Here is a 25,052-nt window from a genome sequence, read left to right as displayed (position 1 = left end):
GAATTTTCCATTATTCTGTCTGTCTGTTTGTATGCAGGGGTTGGTTAGAGAGGGAGAGCAGACATGGGCTGCAGCAAAGTCACAACTGGTTCCTCATCTCCATGCTGTGGTGGCAGCAGTGGAAGGACTACGTTAAATATGTAAGTCAATTTTTGAACAGGTATTGTGCTCAATAATGTCATACCCAGTGTTGCCTAACATGCAGTGTATTGTTGTAAAGGGCAAGTTAACAGTGCATCTGATTACAATGATTTAGAAAAGAAAAAGAGAGAAAAAATATTCATTGATACTTTTATAGTTACAACTTGCTAAAGCAATTTGAAAACAAGTCTCAAGGTCTTTAACTCAGGTATATGGTATTGGACAATGATGTGGCAAAGTTACTGTAACCTTTGGTTAAAAGAAGTGAAGATTTCAAACTGGATGGCCATTTTGTTTTCTCTTCCATTATTATTGTGGTTATGTTAGCCATTCACTCTTTGGGAGGGTGTGTTATTTTACCAATCTGTAATGATTGTTTTCTGTCGACAGAAGTGGTTAGTGGCAGCTGTTTCTTGGAGCAGTTAATGGTTTTCTTGGTAATTAAAGAAACATGTTGATTTAATAGTTGTTATTTTGACTTAAAGCTTTAGCGCGTAACTTTTTAATATTAATGAACATCCGTTACATTCAAGCCATTGCCAAATGAGTTGCTACAAAGCTAATTAAGGCTATCAGCTCCACACAACCGCATCTGTATTTCTCAGTATGGCTATGTTCAGAAGATTGTGGAGTCCGGTGACTTTCCCGCGCAGAAGCTCGAGTGAAGATAATTACCTCTTCTGAAGAGTCCATCATGTTTTTTTTAATCCTCCTACTGGCAACTTCGTGGACGAGGGCTAGGGGCGCGTGTGCGATCACGGAAAGCTTGTATCATGTGGATGCGCCAACAGTGTTGTTGTCATTACTTAGAATTCCTCATTGGGGTGGCAGAAACTACGCACTATTGCTTTAAAACATCCTGTACAGCTACATCCATTTTTCCACCAACTTTTTTTCTGTCTCAGGGACGGCTCCAGTTGATTTTCCAACTCGAAAAAAGCTGTCAGTGAGCACAACAGTAGACCAATTGGAATCATTGAAAGAAATCTGAGCTGTGGCCAGTGATTTAGAGGTCCGAAACCAGACTGTATTATTTTAATAATTTACAATCAAGAAACTTGTACAAGAATGATTTTACTTTTTTTTTTTTTTTTTTAATAATACTGAAGTTACAAAACAGATGTTGCTTAATAAAGACATGATTTAAAGTGGTGTTTCAAAAACAGCCAGAGGATAGACAGGTAAGCCTGACTGCATCTTGAAGACTATTTCACCTCAGAGCCTACTGTACAGACGAATGTGAAGCTTAACATATAATCTTTTCTTATTATATCTAATTACAAAGCCTGCTTGACCACTCACATTCCATTCTTTACCTTGGTTCTCAAAAACTTAAATTGCACGTGTTCCAGCTGATTGACTTTAGTATTTATGGATTCAAGAGGAATCATTTTTCCAACTCCGGCAGAACATCTCAAGTGACATACATAAACAGTATATATATAACTTGTTCACAGATTTCTGTACTGTAAGTGTTACGTTTTATTAACCCCACTTTCAAAAGTGCCGTTGCTACAGATTTGGATTTGGATTTCAGTTTTCACTGCATCTTGCGAAACCTCACCACACTGGGACAGTAGCAGTGACTCAAACACCACATTAATCACAGATATCACTTTAAACAATGACAGGGCGATCCCTGCTGTTGTCTCCCTGTCCAGGAGCATAAGGGCATCGTGGTGGAGCAGCCGTCCATCCTGAGCTCATTGCGAACTCCGATGGCCACAGCCACTGTTGAGCCCAGCCCACCAGACAGACTGGGAGGACTGGGAACCTTCGGCCCAGTCAGCCCCACGGAGGAGAGGTCGCCTGATGCTGTGTCCAGCGCCTCGGAAGCCACAGAGAGTGGTCAGTCAACACACTTCACATAACAGTAGATGTCATATAAAAAAAACAAATATTGAATGTCCACACTAGTTTAATTCAGTCATGCATTCGAACGCTTTTTTCCCCAAGTACGCTGCCCAAATTAAAAGAGACCAGCACATTGATGAGTATCACATCAATATAATACTGATAGAATTAGTGCTGTGGAAATGTACATTATTCTAAATTACCCCCCTCCTCAAAGCCTTTATCAGCGACTGGCCTTAATTTAAATACTAGTTTTTATTTCAGAATGTACTGTATAGTATTTGCCTAACCTATATCAATGACTGGCTTTTATTGTTCATGCAAGCTATTCTTTAGGAGTCTGTGTGAGGACATCCTTAATTGAAAGACATGAGAGGTCTGTCTTCCGAAATCCACCAACCAAGATGCAAATGGGTTAGCAACACAGCTTACTTAAGCTCCACGGATAGAATTATTGACTGTGGACTGTCATTCAGTTTTACATTAGTCTGGTTTACCGGATGTACAGTGCGTGTAAAGCCTGACGCGGCGGATGTCAGGCATTCTCCTCACCTTCCACTGTCTCCGCTATCTATTTTGCAAGAGCACTGTTGCTGGCATCTAAGGTTAGCGCTGCCCAAGATCATTGTGATTAATTAGAAGAAATACAAACAACCTGGAGCAATTTTTTCCCTATACCAGAATATTAACTTGTGCAGCTAGGCGATACTACAGAGCTGACACAGCGCTGTGGTGATCTCTAGTAATGCAAGGCTAGTTGTACTATACATACAAAACATGTATTATCATTGTATTTATTTGGAGCATTTGAACTGGCATCTTTACACAGTTCACACTCCTAGAAAACACATGAGTCAACTTGAATAAAAACATCCCAACTTGACTATAGATTGAATTTTAACACTTTCTGTTTGTGTTTCTGTGTGATTTCTGTTTTTTTTCCCTCCCTGTGTATGCCTTCTGACCCAGCAGCCCTGAGCCCACAGGTAGCTCCCTCTGCTACAGAGAGCTGTTTTGCCCGTCAGCCCAATGTATCGGACAACAACAATCAGTGTTTTTCTGGAGCCAACGGCCATCTCCCCTCCCAGCTGGCTGCACAAAGACCTGGAGCCATCGACAACCAGTCTCTAGTCAATACCGACCCCATGAAGGCAAGGATCTCTCTCTCTCTCTCTGTGTGTGTGTGTGTGTGTGTGTGTGTGTGTGTGTGTGTGTGTGTGTGTGTGTGTGTGTGTGTGTGTGTGTGTGTGTGTGTGTGTGTGTGTGTGTGTGTGTGTGTGTGTGTGTGTGTGTGTGTGTGTGTGTGTGTGTGTGTGTGTGTGTTGCTCAGTTTGTTTTGTTTATGAGCAATACAGAGTCAATAAGCTGTAGTAATAAGCTGTAGCTTCAGCGTACACATTTTCATTCTGTAAAAGAGAATCTTTTGTGTTATATTTGTGGATGAAAAGATATTTCAGTTTCAGTTATAATCTTAACATCCTGGTGGTTACATCAGAACACCGTGTAGGAGAGGAATATGTTTTGCCAGCTTCTTCTTTGGTTTGACAGAAGAAATGATCTGAGATTCCTAATTAGGAGGCACGCCTCCTCTGTTGGCAAAGGCTCTCAGGGACCAGATGGTGCTTCTTTTTTCCTTTGTCTTATCTCTGCATTATGCTGTAATGATAGCAGGATGCCATTCTGTACATAGCATTAGGGCACCGTCTCTGTCTATTATCTGTAATTCAAGTAGGCAGAATAGGGTCTTTTGTGCACGTATTTAAATGCTGATGTCTGTGCTGTGCCCCTGCAGGCCCCTACGTTAACCATGGAGGGTGGCAGGCTGAAGCGCTCCTTGCAGCTGGTGCCTGGTAGAGACTTTGAGACGGTGCCTGAGCCGGTGTGGCGGGCACTCTACCATTGGTACGGTGCCAACCTCAGCCTGCCTCGACCGGTGAGTGAATACAGTCTGAAATATACACATACGCATTCAACAGCTGATGAACCTCACTAACACTGTGATGCAACTGGTCAGTATTAACATCACAGTATACTTTTAAGAGCAGAGCTGTCAGACTTGAACAAGTCAGACTTAAAGGATTATTACGACTAAGGTCTTACTTTTGAAAAATCTTTCAACAAAATCCAACATGGCAAGAAACACACATGGACAGGCAATCAGACATGGTTGTAAACAACCTTATTTTGAACTAAAACTAAAAGTAAGGGCAATATCAGTAATTATCCATCATTGCGCAATAGGTTTGAGTTGAACCAGGAAGTCGCTCTGTAAATTGAGAACAAGGAAGAACATTTTTTCACTCTATTGTTGTTATTATTACACACACATACACACACGCACAAACAAAACCTATTTGCCAGCATTCAGAGACCTGAAGGACTTGCAACTGACTTTTGCAATTTGCTTTTAAATTTTATGAATTAACTTGAGATTTGCTTTGACTAGAATAAAGTTGCTTATCTTCTATCATCTATTTTGAGGCAAAAACAATATATACTGTTTTTATTGTATTGTTAAGCGGACGTGCACCATAAGATGAAAACAGTAAATATTGTTTTTGCCTTTAAACCTTAATAAAAATAATTTTGACAGTGTAAATGACTCTAATGGATGCTCTGGACCCTTAATATGAATTTGGGCTATATGCAGTGATTTGAAACTGGTCACAGTCAGATGCCAGTATTTGTATTTGCCCCTGCATTATAATCTGAAGAACAGCTCAGTTTAAAAATAAGCGATTAATAATGAGATGAGCCATTTATTTGTCTATATAGAGAGTAGTGCCACCCAACCAAGACACACTGCTCAAGTTGCTGCCTTCAGTTATTTCCCATTTTTTGGGATCAATAAAAATCTGTCTGTCTTTCTATCTTCAGGCCGCCAAATCTACTCATGTCTCAAAAAATTGGCTTAACAGCTAAACATCACCAAAAATGCTCACGTTTGGATGCCTTTCACAGCACCTTAAGGTGCTTTTCACACCTGGACTATTCAGTGAGGTACAAACAACCTCTGGTGTGTCAGGTTTGTTGTGGTTTGTGTAGGCCTGTGTTAAATCTGTAATTTGAAGTCTGTAGCAGACTAAACAACTGCACAGGTTCTGCTTGAAAAGGTGGCTCTCAATCCGGCTGCAACTAAACTGTGGTGCACAATCAGTGCATGCATTGGGGGAACTGTCAAGGAAGCAATCTCTTAAGCAATTCTTATAGTTATTATGGAACATCATTTAATAACCATGGTAACACATGTTTGCACGAGAGTGTGGGTATTTCCCCTGATGGATCAGAAAGTGAAGATGTTTGTGTCCTACATATAGATTAGTAGTTCCTCGTGTAAAAGAGAGTGAAACGTAGTGATCACAACAACTGATGACATTTTGACAGACTGATCAATGCACTCAGTGGTTTCCATACATGAAAAGTAAAAAAACAATCCCTTCCACACCTGCAGGTTATCCTGGAGAGCAAGACAGGCCAAGCAGAGCTGGAGCTCTTCCCGCGCTACCTCCTCTTCCTCCGCCAGCAGCCGGCCACGCGCTCCCCCCAGTCCAACATCTGGGTCAATATGGGTATGACCAGCCTGCGAATGTTCCCACCGTATTTACCCCTACCAAGAGGTAACGTAAGCCTGCAGCAAGACCAGAGCAAGCCGTCGAAAAATGCTTCATTGACCTACCCGCATCCCCCTTTTAATCATCCTGGAGTGGACTGATCCAGCCCTGGCAGTTCTCTGAAGTGGGCAGTGGACAAAACCAATGATCTGTGAAGGGGCAAGACTGCTGATCACTCTAAAAGTTGCATAATTCAAATCTTTTCCATCTTCACAGACCTTGCCGTTCAAGCATTAGTTTTGACAACACTTGTTCCTAGTGTTCTACACTCATCTGCATTATTAAGTATTATAAATCATAAAAACAATACAAATCATAGCAACTTTTAAATTGTACGTCTTTTTGAACACCTGAAAACTGACCAAATTTTGAATCTGCCTCAGTATTATCAGTGTCGACTGACACTCTGGTATATGTAGGTTGATGACAGTATGCTGTACCATATCAATTACTTTAATTACAGTCACTTCCACTTAAGGCAATTCAGGTCCAATGTACTCACGATAGAAATCTTACATACAGACCCACTTACTCACAATAATTGAAGCTAGATTTCACTCCAGTGTTTATCCCCTTGCATGATATCTAAATGGATAAAATGGACAAGTATCAACTGAAATAGCCTCACTGCAAAAAGAAAGCATATGACAAAGCATAAAGTGGAGATGTACCCAGTTGCTCCTGGGTAATCAGGTTGGGGATGGCATCAGCACTCAGCATGAGAGCGCTGGTGCAAATCAAGTCAACAGATCAGGTTTCAGGCCACAGGGCAGACCTGAGTCCCCAGCGGAGCTTGGGCTTCTATCATGATTCATAATCTGTCTGAGCAGCGGCTTGTCATTGCTGGACATTAAGACCCTCTCTCAGGCATGTGGCTAAATATCTCAAATTGATCTAATTTTGCATCATATTCCACATTATGTCTTCCTGACAGCCTGAGGCAATAGTAGAGCACTCAAATAAGTGTTGCGGATGGTTCATTCAGTGGCAGAATTGAATAGCAAAGCTGTGTAGATGGAAAAATTAAAAAAAACATTTAAAAATCTAATATTAAAATCACTAGTTTAATTAATGTTGAAGTCAATATCAGTTAAGTAAAGCTTTTCAATGTGTATACTTATATTTAAAAAAAAAAAAAAAAAAAAACAAGACTGATATTGATTGGTTTGTCTTTGATTTAATCCAATCTGAGTCCACTAATTCCACTAAGTTGATTGACCAATTAAGTCTGCGCTGATTGACAAAAAAAAACAACCTTTCTTGCTGCTTTCTTACAACTAATCCTCAGTCCCCAGAATGCTGTTGTCGGAATCGATAATTTTTTTGCATCTGTGAGCTTGAACACACAAGGGCTTCTCAATCACAGTTGAAGTCCTGTCTTATTTGTGCACCTTAGCAGGTAACGTGCCATCCCCCAACGCTCCTCTGAAGAGGATGTTGGCCTACACAGGTTGCTTCAGCCGCATGTCCACCATCAAGGACATCCACCTCTACCTGTCCCAGAGACTCCGCATCAAGGAGGAGGACATGAGACTCTGGCTCTACAACAGTGAGGTGGGACCCAAAGCTGCCTCAAGAGCCGCCATTACTTTTATACATTTGGCTTTTATGAAATATCACATATTGGTAAGCCAGTATTAGGACTGTACGATATGAGGAAAATATGCGATAACGCTGAATATCGCGATAACGATATTACTTGCGATAAACAAAGATATTAAAGTGTACTCAGTTGTGCATTTCTGCTGCTTTCAGTATTCCGCTAAAATACAACAAATTGCTTGTTGAATTTAAAACAAACAAAAGGAAATAATTTCCAACATTCTTTTATTGAACAAATTAAACATTTAATTGAATATAACAGGCAGCACTAAAAAAAAGAATGACCATTACATTTTAAAGGGCCGTTTTCTACTGATATTTTCTTTCAACTAACATAAAAAATGGGGCGGCCTCTAGCTCACCCAGTAGAGCGTGCGGCCCTTGAGTCCTTTGCAGTGGCCCGGGTTCGAATCCGACCTGCAGCCCTTTGCTGCGTGTCATCCCCTCTCTCTCTCTCTCTCTCTCTCTCTCTCTCTCTCCCCACTTTCCTGTCTATACACTGTCACTATCGAATAAAAGGAAATGCCTCAAAAAATAATCTTAAAAAGCTAACATAAAAAATGTCTGAGTGTCTTTCGCGTTATGTCGCAGTCTTTTGCAATATGTACATTGCGCCAGTTGATATTGCGATGACGATTAAAAAAAAAAAGAAAAAAAAAAAGAACAATATAATGTGCAGCCCTAGCCAGTATATGACACAATACTTCATAACGATGAAGGTAGTGGATAATGTTGGCAGGAGGTTCACTGTAGCACTGAAAACTAATGTTTTCACCTACAACATGGTCCCAGGTTTCCTGTATGTCACAACTTTGTTTTGAAATGAAATGAACAATGTGAGCACATTATAAAGCAAGATAATTAACACAGGGTCCCTCTACAAGACAGGACCATAAGATTACATGGTAATGCACACTGTAGGACCCAGTTAATAATGTACTTTTGTGGTGCAAACTCCCAAACAAACAAATTGTTCAAATGACCTAAAACTTGTTGTGAAACCTGGGGCCTTTGGGGCCTCTGGAGATCAAGGGCGCTGGGACGATAGCCTGTTTTAATCAGTTGATTATCCAGCCAAGGCTTTAAATGCTGTTTGACACATGTCCAACCACATTTTATGCAAGAAACATAATACCTGTCATAAAAGGTTACAGCTTTAAAGATCAATGAGCTAGTGACAACTTGAGTCCAAAAATACCTGCATCACTATTCACGATTAAAGGCCAGCTTGTTGCCAACAGTTAAATTCATAATTCAAAGCAGGCAAACCACAGGGGCTCCAAATAGTCATATTGTGTGTGTGCTAATTTAACTGAAAATGTATTAGGGAATATATACCACCAAGGCACAATATCAGCTGGGGGCTGTTAAGGTGGGGCATGTATTATTATCTTAGTGTGAGGCTGAATCTTAAAAAGAGTCAAAAAGTCTAGATCCAAGACCTTCATAATTTCAGTTTTCTAGTTTCATGCTGCATATTTCTAAAAATGATCTATGTTTAATTAAGTTAAGGTCCCCTATCAGGTTATTATGGTATGGATGGTACCTTTTTAAAATGAACCGATGCAGAAGAAAGAACAACAAGGTAATAATTCCATAGTCCTAATAAATCAAAAGTTACTCCTCGTGGTTTCAGCATGTTCTCTCCTCTCTCTGTCCCATAGAACTACCTCACCCTCCTGGACGATGAAGATCACACACTGGAAAGCCTGAAGATCTATGATGAGCAGCAGCTAGTTATTGAAGGTCTGAAGTACTTGCTTCTTACATTTCTTTCCAGAATTAACAAAACTCTCTTCAGACTGATAAAGTGTAATATCAACAGATAATTTCATTGATACCAAGTGATTCTAAATAATGGCACATGGAAGTCTGAGTGAACTGGTTTAATCACAGAAATCCCTTTCTTCCTCTACAGTCAGGAACAAAGACATGAGCTGGCCTGAGGAAATGTCTTTCATTGCCAACAGTAGTAAGATGGACAGACACAAAGGTAAGCTGGAAGACACTGGATGAGCTTATTGTACATTTGTAAATGGGCAGATTGGTAGTTTCCGTCAGGTATTGTCTTGGAAAAAAGATGCTCTAATTGGTGGGATAGAAACAGTGCTCTATTAGGCAAATATTACATTTTAAGGGAAATCTTTCAGTAATTGCACATGTACTCTTTGTAGCATAATAGTGGGAGGCAAATGGGAGAGAATTATTGTCAAAACATAAGAGCCTACAACAACATCTAATGATTTAAATGTAATCTGTGGAATTTAATTGCAATACTTTGATATTTGAGAGGCTGCTTTCGTTAATTGTAAACGTTTCCATGCGCGGTAATGTTACTGCAGCAAATATCGTGGGACATTTAAGCAGCAAAACTAAAAAACTGTATTCCTCTGCTCTCCTCTCTGCCATGTATAGAGAGTGTCATTCATATTTTCCTCATTAATGATGTATTATTTCCTGCAACACATCCGCTATTAATCAGAATGGATAAACTCAACCGCAATCCAAACCTATCACTAATCTGTAAACCTTTAAAGGAACATGCCGACTTATTGGGACTTTTCTGTGGGGCTTATTCACCGTATCCCTCACGCTGTGACTATACAAATCACAACATGTAAATAGGAAAATGTTGGCGTTATTTTTTCAATTATTGGGAGCAGTAGGCTAGATGGAGCCGGTTACCTCCAGGATCTGGGCTAAACCAGGCTAGCGGTGGGGCCTTCAGACAGAGTTACGACATGCACAGAGATGAGAAGGGTATGTATGGACTTGTCTAACTCGGGGGGGATACGGTGAATAAGCTAAAGTCCCAATAAGTCGGCGTGTACCTTTTAAACCCTAAGACCAAAGCACATTTTAAAACAAAAACCCCAAATGTACTTAGTATTTGCTACTTACACAACATGGGCGCTGGGCATGAAACAACTGCGTCGGTCTGAAACTAGCAATGACAGCTGTGTGCCGCTTTGTGCCGAGTGTAAGATAGAGTCCATAAACTCTGGCATCTAGCGGTCACGCTGAACAGTAATTTTAACAGTTTCTCATATGTGCAATAGTAAAAGATATTATTAAGTCATTGGTTTCGGTCAGTAAAGAAAGCATTTTGCTTTAAATCTGACCAGTATGTCCATGTTTTCCATCCCAGTTCCCACAGAGAAAGGAGCCACTGGCCTCAGTAACCTTGGCAACACCTGCTTCATGAACTCCAGTATCCAGTGTGTGAGCAACACCAAGCCTCTCACAGACTACTTCATCTCAGGAAGACACCTCTATGAGCTTAACAGGTGCCTTTTTAAAGTGTATCACTTCGGTATAAATCTTTCCACCATTCTCCTGAACTTCTCATTTTCACTGGCTCATGTTGGCGCATTTACAGAACCAACCCCATCGGGATGCGAGGTCACATGGCCAAGTGTTATGGTGACCTGGTGATGGAGCTATGGAGCGGGACACAGAAGAACGTGGCTCCACTCAAACTCAGGGTAAGCATTTGCATCACTGTCTGACACGTGAAATGTTAAAGACGCTTCCCCTCCCATCTCTTTATGGAAAACTCCCCATTTCCCCTTGCCCCTCCCTTGAATGCATATACGCATGACACAGAAAAGCGCAATTTACCATTTTCAGTTCCCGCGACAGGCAGTCTGCGCTTTTACCTCAGTGCGGCCTGTTTGTACATACCTCGCCATGCTTTTACGCGCACGTTGCGAAACAAATATGCCTAAAGTGTGTGCAAAAGCGTTAGTACATCTGGCCCTCAGTGTGCAGTAGCTTTCTTTATTCTTAGTGGTTTACAGGTCGGGTCAGGTATTGTCATTTTTGATACATAACTCTTCACCTTTCTGCAAGCTGCATCACAATCTTTGTGTTTGTGCACTGTGTCTAAACTTGTTAAAGTGCTACAGGAGGACTTTTAGTGTGACTTCTATGATGTCATTACTTCTTCTCCAGTGGACAATAGCAAAGTATGCCCCACGCTTTAATGGCTTCCAGCAGCAGGACTCCCAGGAGCTGCTAGCCTTCCTACTGGATGGTCTCCATGAAGATCTCAACAGAGTCCATGAGAAACCCTACGTGGAGCTGAAGGACAGCGATGGCCGGCCTGACTGGGAGGTGGCCTCTGAGGTCAGAGATCATGCTGCTGTTCAAATAATATTGTCTACATATAAAATGCTAACTACTTCTCCCGCTCTGGCATAATAGTTTGGACAGATAAATATAAATCTGCTTGGAATTCATAGTAAGAACGCAGCTGTCTTATGGTGTGCAAATGCAAAGCAAACTTTTCCTGCAAGAGTGATTACACACAAAGTCGTGAAGTTGTTCCCTTGGCTTTACTTTACTAGTGAGTTTCAGCTCATTGTTCAGCAGTCCGGGCAGCAACTTTACTGGTTGGCTAGATATATAGATGAATTCAGTTGCAGGAGAGATAATTAAATAGTGTAAAGGCCAAAGAGGGGGAATAGGCCAGTTATGACTTGAGCATCAGGCCTCTCTGAACCATTAATGGTACAGTTTCAACTGAGAGCTGAGCCCTCCCCTCCTTTGAGGGATGTTGAGGTAATAAGCTGTCACAGCCTCTGCTTTTCATTCTGAGAGTCAAAGGATTAGGAAAAGAGAGCAGTCAATACCAGTCAGCCCATCAGCTAAGCTCTCCTTTAAATTGGTAATGTGTTGGGGTGGGTGGGTAAGTGGGAGAGGTGGGCGGATGGTAGGGTGGGTTGGGGTAAGGGAGGTGGGTTGGTAGGGGTGGGTCGGTATGATCAATAAGTATTGAGGGAAGCATAGTATGTAAAAGTAGAGATGAGATTCTGATGAAACTCTGATTTTGATGAAAGTTTTCATTGTTGTTGTTTCACCCTTATTTGATGTACTTCCTGGTACCTAATCAGGATGACCCACAGAAATTAATAATACAAAAAATTTGTAATGATTTTCTGTTTGTTTTCTGTATGTCCTGAGGGAGTATTGGTGTATGTGATCTTACCATTCTGTCTGTGTCTGTGTGTTAATGCTCCTCCACCCTGAAGGCATGGGAGAACCACCTGCGTAGGAACCGCTCCATCGTGGTGGATCTGTTTCACGGTCAGCTCAAGTCCCAGGTGAAGTGTAAGACCTGCGGACACATCAGCGCTCGCTTTGACCCCTTCAACTTCCTGTCTCTGCCCCTGCCCATGGACAGCTCCATGCATCTGGAGATCACTGGTGAGAAGTCTGGAGGACAGATTCTGAAAATGGATTCATTTTTTTTTTTTCAAACGACAAAAACTAAATCACGTTTGTTGTTTGTAGTCATTAAACTGGATGGCTCCACACCTGTGCGCTACGGCCTGCGGTTGAATATGGATGAAAAGTACACAGGGCTGAAGAAACAGCTGAGTGAACTGTGCAGTCTGAAGCCTGAGCAGATCCTCCTGGCTGAAGTCCATACCTCCAACATCAAGGTACTGAGACTGTTCCATTGTTCACACTGCAGGCCTCGTCTCGCACAAAGTTGAACCGGTAACACAGAGGGAAAGAGGCAACATCATTCTTTGTGTCTAACTCGGTTAGATATCAATTTAAAGGCTCAGTTTACTCAATACAAAAAAGTTGGTTACACTTTACTTGAAGGTATCTACATAAGAGTGAAATTACACTGTCGTGAACGTGTCATAAACAATATAAAGAAGTCATAAATGTTTATGACATAAAGCTTCTTTTAGTAAAAAAGCTTCTTTTAGTAAAAAAGCTTCTTTAGATTTTTGTCATGACAGTGTCATGTGTTTGTGACAGTATAAAGTATTACAATACAAATAAAGTGTTACCAAAAAGTCTAACAACATATCAGAACAGTTGTCTTAAAGGTCCCATGGCATGAAAATTTCACTTTGAGGTTTTTTAACATTAATATGCGTCCCCCCAGCCTGCCTATGGTCCCCCAGTGGCTAGAAATGGTGATAGGTGTAAACCGAGCCCTGGGTATCCTGTTCTGCCTTTGAGAAAATAAAAGCTCAGATGGGCCAATCTGGAAAGCAGAGAAAGGGGAGGTAACCTTGCTCCTTATGACCTCATAAGGAGCAAGGTTACCTCCCCTTTCTCTGCTTTGCCCACCCAGAGAATTTGGCCCACCCATGAGAAAGAGAGAGACATCATGGCTTTCAAGCGAGCAAAGTGGCAGTTTGTCAAGACCACCCCACTCTCCACCTTGCCCCCCCCAGCACCATGTCATGGGACCTTTAAAACCTCAAAACTGTCTGCATGGCTAGATGCCACTACAGGTACATAGTGTTTTTTGTAATTTGGGAGAATGAAGGAGATGAGGCACTTCTCACAACCGTGTGTTTTAACCTTTATAATGTCTGTTGCTACATATTATACATGCAGTGCTCTCTGTTACTGTACTACTGTGAAGTGCTGCAGTCTGATGTCTCAACTCTTCGTGTTTAGAACTTTCCTCAGGACAACCACAAGGTCCGTCTGTCTGTTAACGGCTTCCTGTGTGCATTTGAGATCCCGGTGCCAGGTTCACCAACGTCACTGAGCTCACCCACACTGACTGGTAAACCTGTTCACTCACGCGTTGTCTTTGCACTCTTGTCAGCATGGATCTGTCTGAATCCACAGTTTGTCCATTTTGTCATCTCCTTCGCTCTCCCCCTTCATTAGACATCACCCCAATAGCCAACGGCTCGGCTGCCAATGGGGACCTGGGCAATAAGACCGTCCTCATCCCCAACGGTGGGCCCAGCACCATGCTGTCTTGTAACCCGGATTCGCCCCTGGACAACGGGGTCGCCAACGGACACATCACACCGGTGCAGGAGAGTCCCTTCATTGGCTACATCATCGCCATGCACAGAAAGATGGTGAGAACTCGATACAAAAGCAGTGTGTTGTATTGTACGGTACAATATTTTACCATTGACTGAATTGAATTGATGAATGCTGTTTAAATAATGTGATGAATGCTGTTTAAATAATGTGATGAATGCTGTTTAAATAATGTATTTCTGCCGAATTATTCATGTTACAAAATCATTTCTTTACATCACGTATCATCCAGCAGTTAGTTGTAGTCGCTCTATAGGCAATAGTTAGCCAAAAGAAATGACGTGCCTGACTGTGTCCCAGCTGTTAGTGAAACTTAAATGTTTGTGTTGTCCCTTCAGATGCGTATGGAGCTGTACTTCCTGTCCTCTCAGAAGAACCGGCCCAGTCTGTTCGGCATGCCGCTCATAGTTCCCTGCACTGTCCACACCAGTAAGAAGGATCTGTATGATGCCGTTTGGATCCAAGTGTCCCGACTGGCCAGCCCACTGCCTCCACAGGAAGCCAGCAACCACGCCCAGGACTGGTAGGCCTTCGCTCTTCTCCTTTCTACCAACATATTTTTTGTGAATTTTTCCGCTGTTGACGGAGCTACATTTAGGTTAGCAGTTATCCCCCGCTTCCACTCTTTGTGCTAATCTAAGCTAAAAACACCACAATGCAATGCGAGTATCTTTACCAAGAAGAAAGTGTCTTTTGTCTTTTTTAGATCTGAAGTGAAGATGATTAGGAATGTCCTGAGCAGATATGCACTATCAAGATCAGGGCTCATCGGTATCCGCTATCTAAAGCCTGATCCATTTCCGCTCCTTTGTTTAGTGTAATTACCTCAAGGAATAACTAACTGCCAAGAGTGCCTTGTTATAAGACTAAAACGGTGAACAACGTTGTGAGCAAGTCGAGTGTCAAAAACATATCCACACTGAATGTTCTTTTTTTCTCCTTCCTTTTCTGCAGTGATGACAGTATGGGCTACCAGTACCCCTTTACTTTACGGGTTGTGGGTAAGGATGGCAACTCCTGTGCCTGGTGTCCTTGGTACAGGTAAGACATACCTACCTGTATGGTACAGAGTATTTCATATACACAAAAATTAGGGAGTAATGTATCTGGTGGTGACGAGACATCTAGATTTACGTATGATGTATACTATATGTATGGTGATTTTGGTCATAAGCTGTTCTATAAAAAGCACAACAATTGATCAGAATGATCAAATTAACCTCAGAAACAAATGAACAAAGCACGACTGAAAATGAGATGTAGAGTGATGCATATTTGTTTTTTTTTAGCTAGGAATGTTCATAATATATGGCTTCCAAGTTTGCAAGTTGCCTGCCCGTGAACATGTGTATGTACTGCAGCTTTACCTGTGTCTGTCTGTGTGTTTCCAGGTTCTGCCGAGGCTGTACAATAGAGTGTACAGAGGACAGAGCCTCTGTGGGAAATGCTTATATAGCTGTGGACTGGGACCCCACTGCCCTGCATCTCCGCTACCAGACCTCCCAGGAGAGGGTAAAACACAGACTTAAATATCAAATTGCATGTTGTTTTCTTTAATTAAATTTCTTTTCTTTTCTAGCTATGAGTGTGTAGCTTTTTCTTTTCCAATGGTTACACTGTTAATTATTAGCCATTCACCTTGACGCTCTCTTCTCCCATCATGAAGAGAAATGCAAAGGCAGTGGTTACATCCTTAAAACAACATGTTGTTTGGCACAGTTTTTCTTTCCATCTTTATAATGTCAGTCTGTCAATAGCACCACTTTCATTTGTATGCCCTCTGTACTGTAGTTGATAATTGTAAAAAATAAATTAAAAAAACTCTTAAAATAATCTTGTCAATATGTAAGAGATGAGAGTGAGCCTTCTACTGAAGATCTCTCAGAGTGAGGCCTGCTGAGTGAGTTTCACTGCTCTGCGTCCTACTTTGTTTCCAGACTTTTCCAGCAGTTTATGAATTTATCGCTTTGGTCCACAATGATAAAGTCTTGCAAAATCGTGTACGTTTTGAGATAAGAGCCAGCCAAGATAAGTAAATCTGCTAAACAGAATCTGCTTTAGTTCTAAAGTTGACCACACAAAATTACCAGTGAGCTGCTTAATGCTCAGTTCATTCAGCTTCAGAGTGAGATCCAATAAAGAGTCCAGGATTCTGGGACCTGTACGCTGTGCCATTAAGGTTATAGTGTTACTTCAGCTGGTTTGTGAAAGTGTGCTCAAGTAAAGATAAATACTATAAGAATGGTGGTACATGTGGGTATTTGTAAAAAAACAAAAAATGCTGCTTCAGCTGTATTTTGTGTTGAAACAGGTTAGTTAGCAGTAAGATCAGGTTTAAAAACAGTACTCACATACAACATTTAGAAAACTACACATAGTTAGATGCCAAAAATCGAAGAAATTGCTTGGCTTTACCTTGAAAGACATCATGTTCCAGAGTCAATGCTCGTCATCCCCTCTCTCTCCCCCCACTTTCCTGTCTATCCACTGTCACTATCTAATAAAGGAAAAGCCCCCAAAAAAATAATCAAAAAAGAAAAGCAGAATAGCGTGATTTCATCCTCACCCTGTTCAGTATCCTCACCATCATGGTCTCCCTGCAGATTGTGGAAGAGCACTGCAGTGTGCAGCAGTCCCGTCGGGCCCAGGCTGAGCCCATCAGCTTGGACAGCTGTCTGAAGGCCTTCACCAGCGAGGAAGAGCTGGGTGAGGACGAGCTCTACTACTGCTCCAAGTGCAAGACTCACCGGCTGGCCACTAAGAAGCTGGACCTCTGGAGGCTGCCGCCCATGCTGGTCAGTGGAACACTTCTAAGTCCGTGTCAGACCTGAGCTCTGGCTGTAGGACTCTACATGTGGTTTTCAATAGGGCTGCACAATTAATCGCAATTTTACCAAAATCGGAATATGGACTAGTGCAATATCCAAATCGCGAGGGGGGGGCAATATTTGTTAAAGGCAAAATATGTGTCAAACCATTCTTAATTAAGTATTGTGGTGCTCCTCATGTTGTAGTTTTCAGTAGTATTTACTGTTTGTATTGAAACTAGTTGAAGGACAACCCAGTATGTGCGTTTTCTTCTTCAGATTGTGCACCTGAAGCGCTTCCAGTTTGTAAATGGTCGTTGGATCAAATCCCAGAAGATTGTCAAGTTCCCGAGGGAGAGTTTTGACCCCAGCGCCTTCCTGGCTCCCAGAGACCTGGAGCAGCACTGCCTTCCGTATCGCAGTAAGAGCGAGGATCTGCTGAGGGTCGGAGAGGACAACCTGTCCTCCATCTCTGCCCCCGCTGGCTTCTGCAACCTCCCCAAAGGTTCCACATGTTGATTTAAGTCTGATATTTAGTTATTGCAAGCCAATCATGCAAAATTACATTTTTAAAGAGACATATGCATTTTTTTTTCTTTTGTTCTGATGTTTAACAGCATGACAGCTTGTGAAACTAAATAGACGGAAGTATAAATAAGCAGAGCAGCTAATGGCCCAATGGCAGAGGGCGTGTATTTAACTCTGTGGTTTCCCCAACAGCCTCCCCTGCCTCTAGCAGGAAGTCAGCGCCTTCTCTCAGCCGGACCAGCAGCCCTTCTGGCAGCCCAAAGACCGGCAGCGTAGGCCGCAGGCCAGGCCGGCTACGCCTGCCCCAGCTGGGCAGCAGACACCGCCTCTCTAACAGCAAGGAGAACCTGGATGGAGCTGCTAATCCTGAGGCTGAGCCTCGGGACGGTGCGCCACAGCCAGACACAGAGGGGAGCACAGCAGAGGCAGAAGAACCAAGCCTTCCTGGATCAGGAGAAGTGATCGCGTCAGAGGCATCGTGCGGTAGTGAGGTGTCCAGCAGCCTCTGTGACGTGGTCCTGGTGAACGGTGACAGCAACGGGCTGAGCTCGGACTGCAGCACAGAGAGCAGCGTGGACCCTGACAACTCGCTGCTCCAGCACAGTGACAACATGTGTCTGGACGCCGTCTACAACCTCTATGCAATATCAGTAAGTATCACACATCAACATCACCGTCACACAAGTAGTTTCACTTTTTCTAAAAGTCTAAAATATTGTTCTGCTTTATCTCGTCAGTGTCATTCAGGAATCATGGGAGGAGGCCACTATGTGACGTATGCCAAAAACCCCAATGAGAAATGGTACTGCTATAATGACAGCAGCTGTAAGGTAAGGCGTTAGGACACTTCATGTTATACTTCCACAGTTAATAGCATAGCTTTCATTACTGTATTTTGATTATTGCCGTGGATAACTGCGACGTCACAACCGTACGAAAGTCCTGGCGGCTCGTTTAAGGTCACAGTTTCTGAATACGGGCTATGCGCATTTCACTGTGGGTTGAGCGTTATTATATTTATGTAGCACTTCGGTCTGCTTTATAATTAAAAACAAAAGACATGGAAATCTAGCTTTTTTACAGTATCGATCCTTGAAATAAAGGGGGCGAGACTTAGGGCGGAGCAGCAAAAGGTTAGTTAAGTAATCACATATCTTAAATCTGCCTGTTATGTTTTCCAGAATTGAACAACTCATAACAGGTTAATCAACATGAAAAGATCAATCACATCCCCTCTTTGTTTTACAAAAAAAAAAAATGTCCTCCAGGAAGTGCACTCTGAGGAGATCGACGCTGACTCGGCGTACATCCTCTTCTACGAGCAGCAAGGAGTCAACTACTCCCAGTTTCTGCCAAAGATCGATGGCAAGAAGATGGCCGACACCAGTAGCATGGATGAAGACTTTGAGTCCGACTACAAGAAATACTGTGTCCTCCAGTGATCGCACCTCCGCTTCCATCAGCCAGCACTACACCCGCTCTCTGCTCCTGCCTAGCTGCTCTGAGCAGGAAGCACCAGACGTTCAGATCGTTTGGAAGAATTCTGACAAACTGCTAATGACTAGAGTCGGACTGTGGTCTCTGTCTTTAGGGATGCGTCGCAGCACTTTCTACACTTGATCACAAACATATTTTAGACAACAATGAAGCCCTGGAAAAAGCACTGAACTGGTGCACTTTGCTGAGCCTGACAAAACAAAGCCCCCCCACCCCCACCTCCCTCCCCCTTCCTCCCCTCATGTGAACAACCCTCGCCATAACATACATGTAACATATACTTGCATACTAACGCATCTCTGAATGTATGCCAGTATGGCCAAGTCACGAAGTGATGTTGCTTTGTTTTTGTGCATTTATCACTTGTGATGTCAAAATGAGAAAAAAAAAAAAACATTTACACCTGGAGTTATCATGTTATCTGAGCCTGAATATCTTACCTGAAGTCGGAAAATGATGACGCCATAGAATGAAGTCCAGGCAAAGCCAATGATTGGATACAGGTTGAGTTTTTAAATGCCAAGTGTAAACGGGGCCCAAGAGTTAAAGAACCTGCGTTGATGCCACAGATCAACATGATGTTGAAATTTGGTATCTAGTTCATTGGATACTTTGACAAGCTTTTAAAAAAAAAAAAAAAAGAATAATAAAAAAAAAAAGGTTCTGAAAGGTTTTATTAGCGATAGTGTCACTAGGGAAAATATAAGTCACATGCTACCTCATCGCTTCCTGCAGTCTGTCGGCCAACTGTACCCTAAAAGTCTGTGACAGTATTATTAATAACACACAAAATGCTTCCTTCCAGTGTAGGAGTCATGGTACACACAGGCCCTGATGTGGACATACAATTTGGCATTTTTTTTTTTTTTTCTTTGAAACTCAAAAAGCTTGAGTATCAATCTGGGTTGGTTTAGGACAGGTGCCATGATCTCAAAAGAAGGCTTAAAGAGAAATATACAGTATATGTTCAATACTTTCTTGATTCTGCAAATGCGTTGTTATTTTATTGTTGTGATTTTTTTTTTCTTTTCTTCTTGAGGTAGGCTTCAGTAGCCGCTTCAGGTTGTAAATGGATATTAATCTCAAAGCTACACCGGAGGCATCGGGCTTATCTTCAACATTTCACCTGCTGCAATTCTCAACTGTTGAGATTCAAACTGATCTGGAATACTAATGTCCACATCCTCCCCAATAAGAAACCAGAAAAAGTTGGGCCGAAAATGTTTTTACCTGTTATTTTAACATATTATTTAAAGATTTAGCTTTGCACTCCTATATAACATTGTCGGACCCACAAAGGCCAGTAAAAACCACAGAGATGTCATCTTTTTTTATGTCACACATTCATCTTTCTTTTCAGTACCGACCAATACCTTCATTACCCATAATGCAACTCGGCGCTAATAATTCGATCAGACATTCGGGTGTGTTATGCTAGTAGCAGTTAAACGGCTATGGAGGTCTAACAGGATCACTTCTTTCTAACTCCACACACCCCGATTCTTTTTATTTTTTTCATTTTTCAGACGTAATCTTTAGCCCCATTTGACGCTGAATCAAGTGACATGTGACAGTGATCACATGAGGACATTTTAAGACCCCCCCCCCATATGCACTAGTGCTCCCCAACACCTGGAAAAACCCTTTGATTTGTAAAATCCACGGAGTTCCCGTTTTAACACCAGGCTGAAAAGCAGACGTTTACTGCTCTCTCTGGTTGGACGTTTCACGCGCGTTGCTGTGTGCCCGGTGGCTCCTGTAACCACACCCGACTGGGATGTCACGGTGTCCTGGAGAACCCTTGTACATCACTGCAGCAAGGTGTGAAGTGAATCCACGGTCACCGAAAACCACATTTTCAGGGTGTGTTAAGTGACTTTTTAAAGGCCACTCCTAAGACGTCTCAAAGCTGCCGTTAATGGAGCGCTCCCCTGCACATTGTGGTGAACTTGATCTTCAAGATGGGACCCGGCTAAATATCTTCACAAACCCACTGATATCACACGGTTTCAGTTTACTGTCCATTTCTTCTTTAAAAAATGAAGCACGGCCTGTTGAATCTGTTAGCTACAGTACAGCACGCGTCTGGACTGTAGTCAGACCTGTAAAAACGTCACACATCAACTGAACCTAACGTTTAGATTCTCATTTGTTTTCTGTGCGCTGAGTCTAAATATTGGTTTCATGTAAATTCCAAATTCTGTTTCTTCCTCTTTTTATTTTTTTTTTTTTGTATCTTTTATCTGAAGGTTTGGCTACTTGATGTGACTGTTGAGGTTAGTTTGAAATGAACACGCCCGTGTGTTGCTGCGTGGAGTCGAGTGGCAGAGCTTTTGTGTAGCAGCATGTGTGGAGCTCTTCCCGCGGGGGGCTCTGTCCAATCACTGTGAACGGACAGCAGGCGGTTCCCCCACTTTTGTCTTTCGAAATCACAGGAGAGGAATCTCTGTGTTCACCCCTTTTTTTTTTAGCTGCTGTATTTATGAGGACAAGGCGTCATTATGGATGTATTTGGAGAGATATCTGTCATTGAATGAAACTTTATATTCCTTTGCAGAGTACGTTTGTTGAACAAATGGAACTGTACAGATGAGTGCTATTTATGTTTTCTTGCTCAGCTCTTTTCATCCTCCGCCCTCCTGCCTTTCCACCGAGCTGTAGACGACGTCCAGTTGGTGTCGGCGTTTGAAACGTCATCACATGGCTCAAAGCAGTGGTGTAGTCTAATGTATTATAGTGGGTATACTGCACTGTATATGTATGGTGTGTGTGTATATAGACCATACATATATTTTTATATATATATATATATATATATATATATATATATATATATATATATATATATATATATATATATATATATATATATATATATATATATATATATATATATATATATATATATATATATATATATATATATATATATATATATATATATATATATATATATATATATATATATATATATATATATATATATATATATATATATATATATATATATATATATATATATATATATATATATATATATATATATATATATATATATATATGTATATATATATATATATATATATATATATATATATATATATATATATATATATATATATATATATATATATATATATATATATATATATATATATATATATATATATATATATATATATATATATATATATGTATATATATATATATATATATGTGTGTGTATATATATGTGTGTATATGTATATATATATATATATATATATATATATATATATATATATATATATATATATATATATATATATATATATATATATATATATATATATATATATATGTATATATATATGTATATATATATATATATATATATATATATGTATATATATATATGTGTATATATATATGTATATATATATATATGTATATATATATATATGTATATATATATGTGTGTATATATATATGTATGTATGTGTATATATATATATATATGTATATGTGTGTGTGTGTATATATATATATATACACACCAGAATGGGGAGCATATCATAGTGAGGGGTCTGGGTGTCCTCCCCCAGGAAAATTTTGAGCATCAAGACTTCAATTCCTGCATTCTGACACACTTGTATGCAACAAATTACGGTGGAAATACCTTTATTTAGCTTATGCGAAGAAAAAAAAAATACCGATGACAATTCAAAATTCTATCTAAATTATAAGTATGTTGTTACGTGTCATTGTACATTTTTAAGTGGGTATATGGAAATCCTGGTGCTTTCTTAGTGGGTATTTCGCGTATACCTGCGTATCACGTAGACTACACCACTGGCTCAAAGGGAAGATGTCCTAAGGATTGGTCTCTTGACAACCCAGTTTGTAATGTTTGCTTCATTTAAAGGTGCAATAGCTGTCAACTGTTTATTTAAATTTTTTGTGTGGCTGTGAATGTTCCCTCAAACGACTGCTTGTGTGATGCTAAGCATACCACAACTGTAGCTTAAACTAGAAAAAGCAAAAACGCAATGTAAAGTTGGAGTTTAATTTCAGCACAATTATCGTAATCCAGGAACACCTTCTGAAGACCTTCTGCTCAAAAGAACTAAATATTGACGTTGAAATTGGTTGAAACATGATCTTGTGAACCACAGAAATAATATGTCAAGCCGTTCCCCATCCCAGAAGCCCCCCCCCCCTCCCTTCCCCCCCCCCCCCACACCCCACCACCAGAACCCAGAAGAGTAGTTCGGCAGTGCAATCTACTATGAGCTGTCTGTCAGTGTCTGTAGCCTCTTTTTATTTAAGTTCATTTCTGTTGGATCTGAACCAGACGTGTTAATTTAAAGAACTTTTTGTAAGGTGTTTGTTGAAAGAAAAGTGATGTTGCACTGACATGAAAACCTGTACATACAAAAAAATGTGTTTTGTAAATAAGCCAATGAAAACTATGTATTTGAATATGAAATGTACAAAATACTGTACTCGTAGTTGTATATGGAGTGATACCGTTGATCTGTAACAAAATACCCAAGCAACAAATTAAATTCTGCAGAGGAAATGTTAACACCTGATTGAATTGTGTTGCTTTCTGTGTTCTGAGCAATGCAGATTTGACTTTTAACGGCGATCTGCCGTTGGGTCCACTCCACCATTGGTCCAGACTAAATCTATGGACAACTTTGGTACGGACATTCATGTTCCCCACAGGATGAAATGTTATAAATTTGGTGATCCATCTTTTACAATCCTCAAATTTGCCGTAGTATGATAGTATGGTATTCTATTCTCAAATGGGTATTTACAAACCGCTTGGCACATATGAATGAATGAATAAATTGTTTATTTTGTCGTCCATCCATTACAGTATTATTCAGGCACATTTTAGATAAACATTTTCCTAGTGCTGACACAAAACAAAATATGAACATAAAGGGTAAAAGTATACAATTTAACAAAAAACCCGATAAATACAGGGTAAATACAAGTTGGGTTGGGTACTAACATAAAGTTAACATTTCAACTTTAAACCCTTTTCAGACCAGAATAAATTATGCTACAAGTTAGGGCTGCACAATATATCGCCATCACAATATCAACTGCCGCAAATAACATATCGTGAAGGGCTGCGATATACAGTATGTTAAGTAAAAGCAGCTGCACATTCCAGTAGAGTTGTTCCGATACCGATACTAGTGTCGTAAATGCCTCCGACAAAATGCTGGTATCAGCAAGTACACGAGTTTATGCATCGATCCGATACATAATTTAGCCCCGAAAAATCTACTTTAATGTAGTTTATGTTATTTTTTAGTTATGACTGACTGTCAAACTAGATAATAAAAGAAACGTGGCATTCATTCTCTATATGTATTTGCTTTACAAAAGGTTTAACCTGAGGAAGGCCATACAACGATGATAGCAATCATATCACATCCATACAGCTGTTAAATAGTACTAATAATAATATTTTTTTTTCTTAACGCACAGATATAGGATCGGTACTCGGTCGATACTCAAGTTCAGGTATCAGAATCGATATCGGGCAGGAAAAAATAGTATCGGAACATCTCTACATTTCAGAGTTCCTGAATTCAGATTCAATCTTTATCTTTCTGACTGTTCCTAGAACATAACGTTCCTAGAAATCATTTTTTTTCCAATTTGGGGATTATTATGTTCCTCTGGCCACAGTTCCTGTAACTCTTTCAGCTCCTACTTCAGGGCAGGGTCTTTTTGCTTTTCCTTATAGTGGTGGTTAGATGGCTGTGTTATAATAACAAAAGGTCAGTTCCTATGGCCACTTGGTCAGTGTGAATACAAATGGCAAAACCGGTTTTGGGGGTGAGTAGTTAGTAGAACTGTTTAGAAGTGGACTGTTCCAATAACTACGTTCCTGTAACTACTTGGTCGGAAAGAGGCTATAATAATGCAGGTGTACAGTGTTATAACTAGGTATTGGCAGGTTACCGGTTTCAAGGTATACCGCGGTTTGAAAAAGTCAAGGTTTCAAAACCAGTAACATTTCCTGTCATACCGTTCCTAAGGTATCAGCTGTTCTTCATGAGTGGTCAAGGAGAGGTACTGCAGTTTAGTAATCCGTCTCCCTGCCAGTATGCAGAGTGTTTAAAAATAAAATACATTGTGTTCAGTGGGGGGAACAAAATTTGTTTTTTACCCAGACATTTAAAAAAAT

The 25,052-nt window shown here is 40.6% G+C and overlaps 1 protein-coding gene across 5 annotated transcripts in view; it reads left to right on the top strand.

The window, feature by feature from the left end:
* usp32 (ubiquitin specific peptidase 32) overlaps positions 1–19,078 on the top strand; it is a 53,482-nt gene extending 34,404 nt beyond the window's left edge. For 2 of the 5 annotated variants that reach the window (XM_028574368.1, XM_028574365.1), the window contains exons 12-34: positions 38–140; positions 1,773–1,989; positions 2,965–3,146; positions 3,788–3,928; positions 5,447–5,612; positions 7,003–7,160; positions 8,873–8,954; positions 9,127–9,201; positions 10,357–10,495; positions 10,588–10,693; positions 11,163–11,336; positions 12,242–12,416; positions 12,504–12,655; positions 13,641–13,752; positions 13,860–14,059; positions 14,363–14,547; positions 14,979–15,065; positions 15,416–15,536; positions 16,628–16,819; positions 17,111–17,336; positions 17,552–18,009; positions 18,097–18,189; positions 18,628–19,078. In XM_028574368.1, coding sequence (XP_028430169.1) covers positions 38–140; positions 1,773–1,989; positions 2,965–3,146; positions 3,788–3,928; positions 5,447–5,612; positions 7,003–7,160; positions 8,873–8,954; positions 9,127–9,201; positions 10,357–10,495; positions 10,588–10,693; positions 11,163–11,336; positions 12,242–12,416; positions 12,504–12,655; positions 13,641–13,752; positions 13,860–14,059; positions 14,363–14,547; positions 14,979–15,065; positions 15,416–15,536; positions 16,628–16,819; positions 17,111–17,336; positions 17,552–18,009; positions 18,097–18,189; positions 18,628–18,801 — 3,718 coding nt within the window. In that variant the 3' untranslated portion in view covers positions 18,802–19,078. The remainder of the gene's footprint in view (positions 1–37; positions 141–1,772; positions 1,990–2,964; positions 3,147–3,787; positions 3,929–5,446; positions 5,613–7,002; positions 7,161–8,872; positions 8,955–9,126; positions 9,202–10,356; positions 10,496–10,587; positions 10,694–11,162; positions 11,337–12,241; positions 12,417–12,503; positions 12,656–13,640; positions 13,753–13,859; positions 14,060–14,362; positions 14,548–14,978; positions 15,066–15,415; positions 15,537–16,627; positions 16,820–17,110; positions 17,337–17,551; positions 18,010–18,096; positions 18,190–18,627) is intronic. The other 3 variants (XM_028574367.1, XM_028574366.1, XM_028574369.1) reach the window with 3 other exon arrangements.
* The last annotated feature ends 5,974 nt before the right edge of the window (positions 19,079–25,052 follow it).

The sequence above is a fragment of the Perca flavescens genome, chromosome 3 (assembly GCF_004354835.1).
Source record: "Perca flavescens isolate YP-PL-M2 chromosome 3, PFLA_1.0, whole genome shotgun sequence".
In the NCBI taxonomy this organism is placed as follows: domain Eukaryota; kingdom Metazoa; phylum Chordata; class Actinopteri; order Perciformes; family Percidae; genus Perca; species Perca flavescens.
Note: the sequence above shows the minus strand (reverse complement) of the source record. Positions and strands in the feature narration are given on the sequence as shown.